We start from the raw sequence: 14,563 nt of genomic DNA on the forward strand, positions 1-14,563 counted from the left end.
CGAGACTCAACACTTAGGACTCCAGAAGGGGGGACTCTGATTGGTCAACCTCTATGTTGCTTCCTGGGGAACCTCCAATTTTCTAGGCTCCTGACAGAGCATAGAAATGGCCCTATTAGCATTTGGGCTTTTTCTAATGCTACTATGGTGGTGTTTTAATATGCATGTTTTTTCATTATTTAAGAGTTGTGCTGGCCATTTCTTTCTTTTACTTTCCTGTCACACCTTGCCTGTCAAAACTGAGCTGTTTGAATTAAAGAAAACCATTTGAATGGGGCTCTGGCATCCCAAGAAGAGAGGCAATGAGGACCAGGCTGGGGAGAGGCTGTGGGGATGGCAGCGGCAGGCTGGGCTCTTGGTTGTGGCAGGGAGCAGTGAGGAAGGGCACAAAGGCACTGAACAGGTGACAGGAAGGCAGGGTTGTGGGGGGGTGGGCAGTGTGCCCCCAGGGACATCGGCCCCAAGGCCAGACCTATTCACTCCTTTCCTGCCTTTCATCCTGCACTAGGCATCTCTGACCAAGGGAGCTAGCGTCTGTGGCTAAAGGAAGTCCCAGGTCTGCCAACAAATGGTTCTCTGGGATGGGGCCAGCTCCAAGGTTGGGCTCGCCTCCCTGGGCTGACACCATCTGCATCCCTTCAGGGCCCCTGCCTGTCTCTTGCCTGCAGGCTCTGGAGTGCTGAGCGTGGGGGTAGAGGTGTCCCCACAGGATATGCCAAGGAGTGACTGGCTGCACTAGTGAAACTCTACTTTGCTTTTGATTTTATTCTTGCCAACAATTTCGATGTTTATTTGGAGACCTTAAAATGCAAAGAATGGAGATGTTAGAAATACAATTATGTTGCATAAAAACATCGGGAACACTGCTTCCTTTTAAGAGCTGTGTTCCCTGTTGTTTGTTGAAGAACCATCATCTTTAGTATTTTTTTTTAAAAAGCATACATTTTAGTTTAAAAAAAAATACACAGAGACATCAAGAAAACAAACAATAGACTATGCTTTTTTTTTTTTTGCTCAGAGAATAACAGCCCTGAAAGGAGAGAGAGAGAGAGAGAGAAGGAAAGGAAGAAGGTAGGGAGGAAAATGACTTGTGTAAAATCAGAAAATTTACACAGGGTTGGGAGTGGAAGCTCACACTTGTAATTCCAGCCCTTCGGGAGGCCAAGGTGGGAGGATCACTTGAGACTAGGAGTTCAAGACCAGACTAAGTAACATATCAAAGCCCTATTTCTATTAAAAAAAAAAAAATTAGTCCCGGTGCAGTGCCTCATGCTTGTCATCCCAGCACTTTGGTAGGCAGAGGTGGCTGGATAGCTTGAGGCCAGGAGTTTTAAGACCAGCCTGACCAACACAGCAAAACCGTATCTCTACTAAAAATAAAATTAAAAAAATTAGCCGGGCATGGTGGGCATGCCTATAATCCCAGCTACTTAGGAGGCTGAGGCAGGAGAATTGCTTGAACCCAGGAGGTGGAGGTTGCATTGAGCCAAGATCATGCCACTGCGCTCCAGTCTGGGCGACAGAGCGAGACTGTCTCAAAAAAATAAAGTAAAATTAAAAAAAGAAGAAAGGAAATAAAATTTACACAGTACAGAAAGGTACCAGTAGGTTTTTTTTTTGAAAGAGAAAAAGAAAGCAGCCTTTACACCTGATGACGGTCTCCAGGTCAGAGTGCAAATGAGGAAGATCCTGTGTTTCTATCAACTAGTCAACTGGGTGAAGATCACTCCTTATAATGATTAAGTGATATTTCCTCCTGTCCTTCTTTTCCCCTTTCAAACTTCTACTTTGGATGCATTACACCTTTCAGAAGCTTGAAACTAAAAATGACTGTCCTATTGATGTCTCCATTCCTCTCCCAAGGAATGAGGTGCCTTTCTCCTCCTGAATTCTCAGACAGACGCTGGTCCTTGCCCCGGGGCTTTCAGCAAGTGGCTACCTTCTCATAGTCTTCCTTTTTGCCTCTTCTAATGATGAGCGCACAATTACTGTAAAAAAGAAAAAAGAAAAAGAGAAAACAAGCAAAATATACGATTTGGTGCTCCATGGGAAATAGTAAGGGGTAATTAATGGTGGCTGTGGCTTTCGTTCCTTTGCTGTGATGCTGAAAGAAAGAAAATAGCTTCTTCTATTTTGTTTGTTTGTTTCTTCTTTAACCATTAATCTCCATAAACAAGGCATGTTTTTAGTTACAGATTGGCTAGAAAAAAATGCATATGCTAAGCCAGATGGGTGAAATTAACAGTTTCATTAAACTGACTTTAAAATCGCCAGTTTCACAATATCACTCAAGACATGATGCCTCTGCTTTCCAGCAACAGTTGGAATTCAAAGTTTACCAAATGTGCAAAATGAGCAGCTTTACCTTAGAATTATTATTTTTTATTGTATTTACTAGTGCAGAAAGGTATTTAGATTCCTTTTCAGGGAAAATATTGTTTGGTTATATTTTGGGGGAGAGTTTTGAATTTCATGTACAAAGAAAAAATGCAGCCCTTTCAAACTGCCTGTGTTTCAATCTGCGAGGTGTTTTTATGCTGAGATTTGAGCTTTGTGAAGGATTCCCTTTTTGTTCCTTATTCTCCAGCAATCTCAGCTACCTGGGCGCTCCTGCTAATGATTTCTGGGGTTCTGTGCCAGGGCAGGCGTTTCATTTGAAGCTTCATTTGATTTGGAGTCTCTTCCCTCCTCCGAGCCCACAAAGCTCAGGTCCACGGGTACTCTGGCAAAACTCATCATCTTAGTTAGGCATTTGGCAGAGTAGGTGAGGCAGGGATGAATCGTTAACAAATGTTAATGTTGCTTTGCTGGGAATGTGCAGAGAGGCATCTGAGATGAGCACATCTTTAAAAGTAAACACATGAATAAGTGGCAGTAGAATTTATTTTGCAACTCTGAGTACTGCAGTGCCTACTGAATTCAGTGTATTCCACGTCCTTATCGCGGCTAAAGATTGGGTAGAATGGACTTCTCTCAACTATGCAAAGGGAAAATCCAAGATGAAATTCCCCAGGCTGCTGCTGAAAAAAGGTGTTACCATGTAGATATCATCCTAACAGATTAGCAGAGGGAAACGGACATGTTTGAGGATATTCATTGCCATGTTGTTGGTTATAGTAAAATCACTGGAAACAACCCAGGAGTCTAAAAATAGGGGCCTGATAGAGAAAATAGTACAGCTATGGAATGCAGTGCTATTGAAGCATTAGAAAGAATGAGCTTCTGACAGCCCCAGAGAGTTATTCTAATGTGGTAGTTAATTTTAAAAAGGAAGCCGAGAGTCAGAATCTACAATGGCATACATAATACGCCATTTTGGTTAAGAAAATGTGTATGTAGATATATAAATAGATGTGGATAAGAATTATTGTATATACAAAGGAAAAGTCTCAAAGCCTACATACCAAGCTTTTAACAGTTTTTGTCTTCATTATTAAAGAAAGATTGAGGGAGAGGGGATTTCTGTTTTTATTTTATACAAATCTGCATTTTTTTTTAACAACAAGCTGTTATTTCTCTGGGGAGTTTTTAAAAAAATACAGAGAAAGGAACAAACTCCATTCGTTCAGTAAAGTGAATTTTTTCAGCACCTACTGTGCCAGGTACTTGCGATCAAAGAAGCAAAGGCAGAGCCAGAGGGTAGGCAGGGAGGAGTTCCAGGAGCCGGTAGCTAGAGGACGCCTTAGAGCTGGTGAAGGTGGTAGCTGCCTCCTTCCCCACAGCCCAGGGTCTGCAAGCACAAGCACAGTGTCCCCTTCTCAGGAACACCCAACCCGCCTGTGTGCCCCCAGGGACCAGCACCCACTCACTGACAACGTGTCAGCATTCACAATTTCATCTGTGGGTCCTTCTGATCCCGACTTCCTTTTTTAGCATGGACTTCTGCAAGGGAATTGCCCTTAAGTAAACCCATCCCTAACCTTCCCACATTGCAGATTCTACTCGGTTCGATCTTGATGAAGGGCTGATAAGAGTGAGTCTCTTGGTACCTCTTGAGCTCTAAAAAAAAAATTAATTTTGGATGGAATGAAGAAAAAAATGTTGGACATAGTTTTTAGGCAGGTGAAATTTTAGTGGACCTTCAACTTAACATTTAAATCAACATGATTTATGTGTACACTTATATTTAATTCAAGTCCTAAGTTAAATGTAAGTCTTAAGTTAAAAGTTAAGTCTTAAGTTAAATGTAAATAGGATTTTGCAATCCTGTGTGGTCTTTTGTAACATGGAATCTAGCACAGTGCCTTGCACCTAATAGAAAGTAAACATCTGTTGGCTGAATTGATGATAGATATGAATAATGAAGATAGACTTTGGAAGACTCTAACAGATATTTCTAGGGCCATAAAACTTGCTTGTTTGGGCTTAAATGATGAGCAGCTTGTAGATTCATGGGAGAATTATGTAAAAAGAAGCCTCATGTAGCTTAAAGCAGTCATGTAGACAAGTCTATTAAGGCAACTGATTGACTGCTCGCTGTGGTACGTGCAGGAGGGTGACTGTGAACTCTGGCTTTAGTGACCTTCAAAGCTGGGCTCCATGCTTGGCTCTGCTCTTGCCAGCCTTTGTAACTTTAGACAAGTTATTCTTCTCCAGGCCTCAGTCTCTGTGTGAAAAATGGGGATGCTGAAAATAGTACCGACCTTATAAAGGTGTACCAATTGAATGACATATCTTACATAAGACACATAACCCAGGACTTGGCATGTTGTAAACTCTCAGTAAAAGTTAACTCATTCTTTTTATTATATTTAGATCCTTGAGAAAAACTGGGGACAAAAGATGTTTAGAAAGCATCTAAACTCTGGGCACGGTGGCTTACACTTGTAATCCCAGCACTTTGGGAGGCTGAGGCAGGCCGATCATGAGGTCAAGAGATCATGATCATTCTGGCCAACATGGTGAAACCATGTCTCAACTAAAAATACAAAAAAAAAAAAATTAGCTGGGTGTGGTAGCGTGTGCCTATAATCCCAGCTACTCCTGAGGCTGAGGCAGGAGAATCTCTTGAACCCAGGCGGCAGAGGTTGCAGTGAGCCAAGATCGTGCCACTCCACTCCAGCCTGGGTGGCAGAGCAAGACTCCGTCTCAAAAAAAAAAAAAAAGAAAAAAGCATCTAAAAATAAGATTATTTTGCTCAACTTTTTAGGGCAGCACCTAGGAACTGTTACTGAGATAAACACAGTCTTCTTTAGGGAATCTTAGAGGGGAAAAAGTCTGTCTGGAAGTTTCAGTGGTCCTGATTTGGTGGTGAGTTACACTGAGTGAATTATTCTCTTGGGGCGCTTTCTGAGCTACATACAGCACATCTTACCCCCAGGATACTAGACTGTCATTTAGTGCCAAAGAGAAAGCTATTTACAGCATGACACCACGGCATCCCCAAAGGGTTTAATTTACCTCCCTGGAAGGTGGTATATTTTGAAGCACTGCAGGACTGACCATATCAATAACTCAGGTGCTTTAATTGGCTTTTCCTCTTCTTTCTAAAGCCATGTCAATCCCGTGGTAATTAATTGTATGTGCTCTGAATTGTGTAATTTACAGTGCCAAGGAACCAAAATGAATCTATATCAGAAATCGGGGGGAAGATATTTGAAAAAGCTGTAAAGAGACTCTCTAGCATTGATGGTCTTCACCAAATTAGCTCTATCGTCCCCTTTCTGATGGATTCCAGCTGCTGTGGATACCATAAAGCATCCTACTACCTCGCAGTCTTTTATGAGACTGGACTAAATGTTCCTCGGGATCAGCTGCAGGTAGAGTATTTCATGGTTTCATTACCATCAGTCACTTATGCTATATTTGCAGAGCAGTGCTCTCATGCCCCTGGTAGGCTGGACGTGTTGCAGCTCCTTGGAGTCCTTTAAAAATCTTTATGCTCAAGATAAATGTCCTGGGGCTGTGTTAAATACAGGATCCTTTGCTTTCAGTGAAAAAGGGCACTTCATCTATTTCTAGACTAGGCCTTGGGAGTACGATTGGGGTACCAGCTAAGGATCAGGGACAGGGCTTTCCGGAACCCCAGTTCTTCAAGAACAGGTGCTCCTTACAAAATTCTTGTAATTACTCTGCTCTGAGACCATTATCCCACATCACTTTTTAGCTAAGTGAAGTCACTTGGACCTCGAAGCGCAAAGTATTGCTGCATCCAGCAGTCTGTCATCAAAATAAACACCATACCAGACGGCTTCATTTCTGGTTTTGAATCCAAATTTATTATGCAACTTGCCTAACATTTAGAATTACATTTTCATAAGTGCATTAGTCAGGGTTCTCCAGTGAAACAGAACCAATGGGATTAGATATATATAGGAAGAAGTTTCTTATGAAGAATTGGCTCATTCAATTATGGAGGCTGAGAAGTCCCACAGTCTGCCGTCTGCAAGCTGAGGGCCAGGAAAGCCAGGAGTATAATTCCAGTCTAAGCCTGAAGGCCTGAGAATCAGGAGAGATGATGCCATAAATTCCAGTCCAAGGGCAGGGGGAAACAAAAACACAACCTGATGTCTTTGTGCCTCATGCTGGCAGGCAGGAAACAAAAAGGGACCAATTACTCCTTCCTCTGCCTTTTTGTCCTATTGAGGCCCTCAAGAGACTGGATGATGCTCACCCGCAGTGAAGAGGGTCGTGTGCACAGCTCACCTCACCAGTTCAAATGTTCATCTCATCCGAAACGCTTTCACAGATACATCCAGAAAGGATGTTTCATCTGGGGACCCAATGGCACAGTCACGTTGACACACAAAATGAACCATCACAATAAGTACTGCGAAATATTCCCTGACTGCTTTTCATTTTCAGATTTGCATAGGTGATTGTACATTCATGGTTTGGGGAGGCTCAGACTGTTGAGATGTGCCCAAGTGGGTCCCTGTTCCCGTCCAGTGATGTGCTCGTGATGCCTCTGGCTTACAGATGCTCCTGAATGACAGCGTGTTTTCCTGAGTCCCCGAAGCCGTCCCCACACAGGTGGAATAATGAGAACAGTTTGCCACAAAGTGGCTGGTTGACCATGGACAATCGACTTCCTCTTCCTGGAGAATCAACTTCCCCCTGCTTTCCCAACTGTGAAATGAGGTGGTCAGACCAGTCAATCTCCAGAGACTCTTCCAGCACTAACGTTCTGAGAGTATGAGGATGGGACCCGCCATCCAGACCCTGTGTCCATCAATGATGTCGCTGAAGCAGAACAAGGGACTTTGGATGGTTGGCTGGTACCCAAAAAGGTGCTGCGGGAGAAGTCATGAAAGAGCCCCATTTGTACCAGGAAGAGGCAACAGTCAGGGCGTTTTAAGCTATTTGACATTAGGAAGGGCAGCTAGCTGCAAAATTTTGAACCAATAGGAAATTGGGTTGGCTTTTTTTCCCTAAAGATTTATTTCATTTTATTATATTTTTAAAAAGGCAAGCTAACATATTTCTGGAAGGGCTAGGATTATGTAGAGGAACTGGATCTGATAACCTTTCAGTGTCAGGATTGTATGACCCTATCTACAGTCTCATGAGCACTTTGTCCATTTCTTCCTAACAGGGCATGTTGTATAGTCTTGTTGGAGGCCAAGGGAGTGAGAGACTGTCTTCAATGAATCTTGGGTACAAGCACTACCAGGGTATTGACAGCTACCCCCTGGACTGGGAACTGTCGTATGCCTACTACAGCAACATCGCCACCAAGACACCCCTTGACCAGCACACGCTGCAAGGGGATCAGGTACGACAGAGAAAAGGTTGGGAATGGTTATGTCCCTGTTTACCCGCTTTCATGAAGAGTCTGCACCTGTGGCTGCTTTCATTGGTGGCCTTCAGAGGATGAACATAATCGAATGGAGGGAGGGGCTTTCTTGTGCTCTCCAATTCCTATTTTCTGGCTGTGTTCTCAGGCTGAACGCGGGGGCAGCTCCACATTTATGCATGAAAAGCTTTTTGTTAGTGAGAGGACTGGTATGTGAAGAGTCGATTTGGCCCTGGGCAGATTTTGATTTTGCAAAAAAGCGTGTACCAGAAACACAGGCATCTTGTCTTTGTGTCAGTCCCCTGTGAGATGGCGAGGTCTGGAGGTAGACGTTAGGTGGGACTGGTCAAATCGGAGGCAGGAAGCTGTAAGGGCTTTCAATATGTGATGAGCAAGCAATGTACAATGGAGACAGGCAAGCTTCCTACCCAGCTGTGTACCCCTGCCGGACACTTGAGAAATGTCCCGTGAGCCTTGCTAGCCCAGTGCTTCCAGATGACTGACAACAGAGTGTGATGATTGAAGACTCCACACTATCCCAGATGACGGGCAGTAACTACAGCTCCCAATTTTGCAGGCTCCCAAATATTGACTCAGTGGGCAAAAAAATCAGTGACTCACATCTACCAAAAGACCATAATGTGTTACATTAGACCAAATGATGGTTTGCTTCCAGACTTCTTTTAAAGGACAGGGAATAACAGGGTCCAACTAAAAGGGGATAGTGTAAGAATGAAAGAAAGCCGGCCGGGCGCAGTGGCTCAAGCCTGTAATCCCAGCACTTTGGGAGGCCGAGGCAGGTGGATCATGAGGTCAAGAGATCAAGACCATCCTGGTCAACATGGTGAAACCCCATCTCTACTAAAAATACAAAAAATTAGCTGGGCACAGTGGCGCATGCCTGTAATCCCAGCTACTCAGGAGGCTGAGGCAGGAGAATTGCCTGAACCCAGGAGGCGGAGGTTGCAGTGAGCCGAGATCGTGCCATTGCACTCCAGCCCTGGTAACAAGAGCAAAACTCCGTCTCAAAAAAAGAATAATAAAATAAAGCTGCTTTTTGATACAGATCTGCATCGAATGGTGGTAGACAATGAAGTGGTTGCTGCTTAGAATGTTTTTTGTTGGTGGTGGTGGTTGTTGGTTTTTAATTTTTTTTTTTTTTTTGAGACAGAGTCTCGCTCTATCCCCCAGGCTGGAATGCAGTGGTGCAATCTCGGCTCACTACAACCTCTGCCTCCTGGGTTCAAGTGCTTCTCATGTCTCACCCTCCCAAGTAGCTGGGATTACAGGTGCATGCCACCACACCTGGCTAATTTTTGTATTTTTAGTAGAGACAGGGTTTCACCATGTTGACCAGGCTGGTCTCAAACTCCTGACCTCAGGTGATCCACCCATCTTGGCATCTTAAAGAGCTGGGATGACAAGCATGAGCCACCTCGCCCGGCCAGAATTTTTTTTTTTTTAAGACAGGGTCTTGCTTGGTCACCCAGGTTGGAATGCAATAGTGGGATTATAGTTCACTGTAGCCTCGAACTCCTGGGCTCAAGCAGTCCTTCTGCCTCAGCCTCCCAAAGAGCTGGAGTTATAGGCATGCACCACGCCTGGCTAATTTTTTTTTTTATTCGTTTTTGGAGAGACAGGGTCTGACTGTGTTGTCCAGGCTGGTCTCAAAGTCCTGGCCTCAAGTGAGCCTCCCATCTCCCAAAGTGCTGGCATTACATGCATGAGCCACCATGCCCAGCCGGAATGTATCTTTATATATCCTCTTTCTTCAGGGAGGACTGAATATGTTTTCATGGTCAAAGTACTTTGAGGTGTTTGAATTGAAAAGAGCAAATAGCCTATACCGGAAGTCGGGTTTTTTTTTTTTGGAAAAGGGCCAGATGATAAATATTTTAGGCTTTGCTTATGCAGTCTCTGTTGCATTACTCAACTCTGCCGTAGGCACTAAGTACATAAATGGGGTAGCTGAGTCTGTCTAGCCATAGACAGTAGGTAACTGTACCTGTGTGGCCAGATGTGGTCCTGGTCTATGCCATAAACTCTTTTTTTTTTTTGATGGAATCTTGCTCTGTCGCCTGGCTGAAGTGCAGTGGTTTAATCTCAGCTCCCTGCACCCCAAACCTGGGTTCAAGCCATTCTCCTGCCTCAGCCTCCCAAGTAGCTGGGATTACAAGCATGTTCCATCATACCCAGCTAATTTTTGTGTTTTCAGTAGAGACAGGGTTTTACTATGTTGGCCAGGCTAGTCTTGAACTCTTGACCTCAGGTGATCTGCCCGCCTGCACCTCCCAAAGTGCTGGGATTACAGGCGTGAGCCACCGCACCCTGCCAATGCCATAAACTCTTGATTTACCCCTGCTTAGTAAGCAGCTTTAAGAGCTAGGCCTAGCCAGGTCAGGGTTGAATTTGAGGCTGAGTGGCTGACTAGGAACCAGACCACTGCTCCCCAGCTCTGCCCCTGGATTGGGTCAGAAATCCTCAGTGTAGCAAATTCAAACTTTGATATCTGGGAATGATTGGTTTCTGGAAAAGAAATCTATACTGGCTACTGGATGGTTATGAAGCAAATGACTTGAAGATACATGCTGTCAGTAAGAGTTAAATATGAGTTTAGCTATAAAACACCAAAGAGCTGTCTACATAGGCATTCTAATTCCTTTAGAAAATACTGATTCCTTCAGAACAAACTTACACACCCTTATAATTTGTACTTGTATTTTCTGTCTGTACAAATTATGTGCAAAAAATTTAACCTCAATTTATAGGAATACAATTATTAATTGATAAAGCTTTTTTTAAAAAAAAAAAAAAAGAATTGTTCTTAAAAACTTTGCATAAAATCAAGCCAAAGAAAATACTGCTTTTTTTTTTTTTCACTAAGCCTGGATGTGTTAATAATGTTCTACACGTATATGTTATACTTTTAAGAATTCAAATTCAGCATAAATTAGCAACAGGAAATGGCATGTTGCTAACAAGCTCCTTTTCTTTTGAAGATTTGGCACATGACGTGTTATGATTACGAAAGAAAACGTTTAATTGGTCAGAACCAGAGGAGATGAATAGAGAAGATCTGTCTTGCAGCTGAAAAGTTGTCTGATTAAGAATCACAGATAGGAATTATGCAGTTAGGAGAGTTGTGTCATAGCTCATTTTCTTAAGAATGTGTAATTAATGGCTGCTTAAGAATTTAAACAGGTGTCATGCATTGATTTAAATGTCCTTTTGTTGAGAAATCTATTAATTCACCAGCATAACGTAGTAAATGAGAAGACAGAGAAAGCTAGACCTCTAATTAACAAACCAAGGACCCATCAATAACTCCTTCCTTGATTCGCGTTGCATTCTCTTTCTATGGAACTCGTGGTTCACATCATTTCATCCTTGTTAGCGCTCTCAATTCCCATCACTTCTTTATGGTTTAGTAGGACTCTGCTTCCGGCTAAACCGAAAGAAGATGGCTAGTGCTTCTGTTTGTTTCTGAGTCTTAATTACAAATGATTAATCCTCGCAGTCTGCCCACTCCTCAGAAGCTTCTCTTCCTCAAGGTTCGGTTGCTGGTCTTCTGTTCTCACTCTACATTTTCTGGGCAGAGATCTCATCTTCACATCTGGTTTCAGCTGCCCTCCACATAGGATAATACTCAGACCCCAGGCTCCAGCTGTTTTCTTACAAATCCCTGCCTGCAGTCATTGTCATATACTGCAGAAGAAACACATCCCTCCTCATCTCCATTCCCTGCCAGCACCTCTGCAGATGGCACCATTGTCCATGCTAAAAACTGGGATTCATCTTGGATCCCCCCAGCAGCTTTCCATGCCAGTTTCTCTCTCCTCCTATCTGCACCCCTGCTGCCTGAATTTGTGGCTTGTCATCTCCTCTGAGCTCCCACAACAGCCAATGGGCTGAATTGTGTCCTGCCAAAATCCACATGTTGAGGTTCCAATACCCAGTACCTCAGAATGGAACCATACTTGGAAATCAGATCTCTAAAGAGGTGATTAAGTTAAAATGAGGCTGTTAGGGTGGACCTCCAATCCAGTAGGACTGGTGGCCCCATGAAAAGAGATTAGAGGCCAGGGGCTGTGGGTCACTCCTGTAATCCCAGCACTTTGGGAGGACAAGGCAGGGGGATCACTTGAGGTCAGGAGTTCAAAACCAGTCCGGGCAACATAGTGAGACCCCCATCTCTACTAAAAATACAAAAGCTAGCCAAGCATGGTGGTGTGCATCTATAATCCAAGCTACTTGGGAGGCTGAGGCATGAGAGTCACTTGAACCCAGGAGGCGGAGGCTGTAGTGAGCCGAGATCACACCACTGCACTCCAGCCTGGGCTACAGAGCAAGACTCTGTCTCAAACAACAACAAAACAAAAAACAACAAAAAAGAAATTAGGACACAGAGATGACCACATGAGGAGGTGGAAAGATGACGGCCATCTGCTAGCCAAGGAGTGGGTGTCCCAGAAGAAACCAAGCCTTCTGACACCTTCATCAGGAGCTTCCAGCCTCTGGGACTATGAGAAATTTTCTAAGTCACCCAGGCCACGGGCCTTTGTTATGGCAGCCCTAGCAGATGAAGACCCCTCCTCCTTGGTCTGTCTCTTTCTTTGCTTGCTTGCTTTCTGTCTTTCTCTCTCTCTTTCTTTCTTTCTTTTCTCTTTCTTTCTTTCTTTCTTTTTTTCTTTCTTTCTTTCTTTCTCGAGCCTCATTCTAACACCCCTCCTCCCTGGTCTTTTCTCTCCCTCCCTCCCTCCCTCCTTCCCTTCCTTCCTCCCTTTCTTCTTTCATCTTTCTATCTCTCTTTCTTTTTCAGAGTCTCATTCTAACACCCAGGCTGGAGTGCAATGGCACAATCTTGGCTCAGTGCAACCTTTACCTCCTGAGTTCAAGCGATCCTCTTGCCTCAGCCTTCTGAGGAGCTGGGACTTGCAGGCACATGCCACCACGCCAGGCTAATTTTTGTATTTTTAGTGAAGATGGGGTTTCGTTGGCCAGACTGGTCTTGAACTCGTGAGGTTAGGTGATCTGTCTGCCTTGGCCTCCCAAAATGTTGGGACTACAGGCATGGGCCAGCTCGTGCAGCCGTCCTGGTGTTTCTGTCACCAGTCTTGTGCCTTCCCATCCTCTCCCCCAGGCCAAGTGCACCATGGCACACTGGAATCACCTGGGGGCTTGCAGAGCATCTCTGCACAGAATCCACCACGGAGGATCTCATAAAAGTGACATGGGGTGTGGCCTAGGCACATACATCTGGTATGTAGATGTGTGTATACATGTGTGTATATTTTAAAATAAGCCTACTGGTCAGCAGGCTTTAACTGCAGTATCAGAGATGAACTTCTGAGATGCTCATTCTAGAGATGTTGATTTTGGAAAATGACAACAACGGCCTGGCGAGATGGCTCACGCCTGCAATCCCAGCACTTTGAGAGGCTGAGACAGATGAATTGCCTGAGACCAGGAGTTCGAGACCAGCCTGGTCAACATGGTGAAACCCTGTCTCTACTAAAAATACAAAAATTAGCTGAGTGTGGTGGTGCATGCCTGTAGTACCAGCTGAGGCAGGAGAATGGCTTGAACCCAGGAGGTAGAGGTTGCGGTGAGCTGAGATCCCGCCACTGCACTCCAGCCTGGGCAACAGAGGGAGACTCCATCTCAAAAAAAAAAAAAAAAAATGGCAACAACAACAAAATACAATCCTCAGCAGATTGGACCCTGCAGCCAGGGTTGAGAAGTACTCACGCAGAAGAACCCTGGCTCAGCGGATGCCATATGAGACGTTCCAAACTTGCAACACCGAACTTTGGGTCAGGCCTGTTCTCGCTTTCTGATCTTGCTTGAATGCTGCCTGGTTTGCTTTCTCCATGCCCCGCCCCGTTTCCCCTGACTCCTCCCACTTTGACTCTTGCTCTGGAAGCATTCCTGGGTCTCTCCTTGCTGCGATACCGTCACACCTAGGGACACTTCTCCCACTGCTCCTGTGCTGGATGTTGTGTGCACTGTGCCTGACACATAGTTGGCGCTCAGTGTTTACTGCTAGAAAGATGGCTACAAGTTAGTGCGGAGATCACCCAGTGAGGAACAGAAAGTCACCGCAGTGTCTTGATGCTGGTGCTTTTCGAGGGGACCCATGTTGCGTTGTGGAGAGCAGGTACCCAGAACCTTCGCCATGAACCCCTGCCACTCTTGCGTGTGGCACCCCCATTGTATGCAACAACCACATTTGGGGAATCTTGGCAGTTTGCTTCCCTGTCTCTCCACCCTTACAACTGATATTTCCCCCTTCTGACTTAAAAATCCCTAAAGGGTTAAATCTCTACGAAGAAAACACACACACTCCTATTGGGAGCCGAAGCATTACAGCTGATTTGAGACACACTCTGAGGCAAGTTCCTCATGACGTTCTGCCAGGCCCTGAAGGAAGTTCTGGAGGTGGGCGGTGGAAGCAGGCTGTGCAGCTGCCTGCTCCTGGGGGGGCTGCTCCTGAGTTCCCAGGAGTGCTAGCGGAACTCCTATCCCGCAACGTCAGGGAAGGCAGAAGCTTCTGGAAAACACTGGGCTGTTTAGAGGCTTCGCTCCACAGCTGCAAAAACTAGAGGGTTTTTTCTGTCTTCCTTTCTTCCTTCCTTTCTGTCTCTCCCTCTCTCTGCCTTACCTGCCCCCCTTCTCTCCCCCTCTTCTCTTTCTCTCTCTCTGTTCCACCTTTTTTCTTTCTTTTTCTCTTTCTCCTCCCTCTCCTCTTTCTCTCTCCTCTCCCTGTCTATCCCCGGCTCTTTTCCTCTCTCCTTCCCCTCTCTTCCTCTCGCTTTCCTCCTTCTTCCC

The 14,563-nt window shown here is 44.8% G+C and overlaps 1 protein-coding gene across 5 annotated transcripts in view; it reads left to right on the forward strand.

Annotated features, from left to right (window-relative positions):
• SEL1L3 (SEL1L family member 3) overlaps positions 1-14,563 on the forward strand; it is a 119,951-nt gene that overhangs the window by 53,788 nt on the left and 51,600 nt on the right. For all 5 annotated transcript variants that reach the window (XR_008480270.2, XM_035293937.3, XM_035293933.3 and 2 more), the window contains exons 10-11: positions 5,548-5,759; positions 7,535-7,714. Coding sequence is in view for 4 of the 5 variants with exons in the window: in XM_035293937.3 (XP_035149828.3) it covers positions 5,548-5,759; positions 7,535-7,714 (392 nt within the window). In the remaining variant the exon portion in view is untranslated. The remainder of the gene's footprint in view (positions 1-5,547; positions 5,760-7,534; positions 7,715-14,563) is intronic.

The sequence above is a fragment of the Callithrix jacchus genome, chromosome 3, assembly GCF_049354715.1.
Source record: "Callithrix jacchus isolate 240 chromosome 3, calJac240_pri, whole genome shotgun sequence".
Lineage (NCBI taxonomy): Eukaryota > Metazoa > Chordata > Mammalia > Primates > Cebidae > Callithrix > Callithrix jacchus.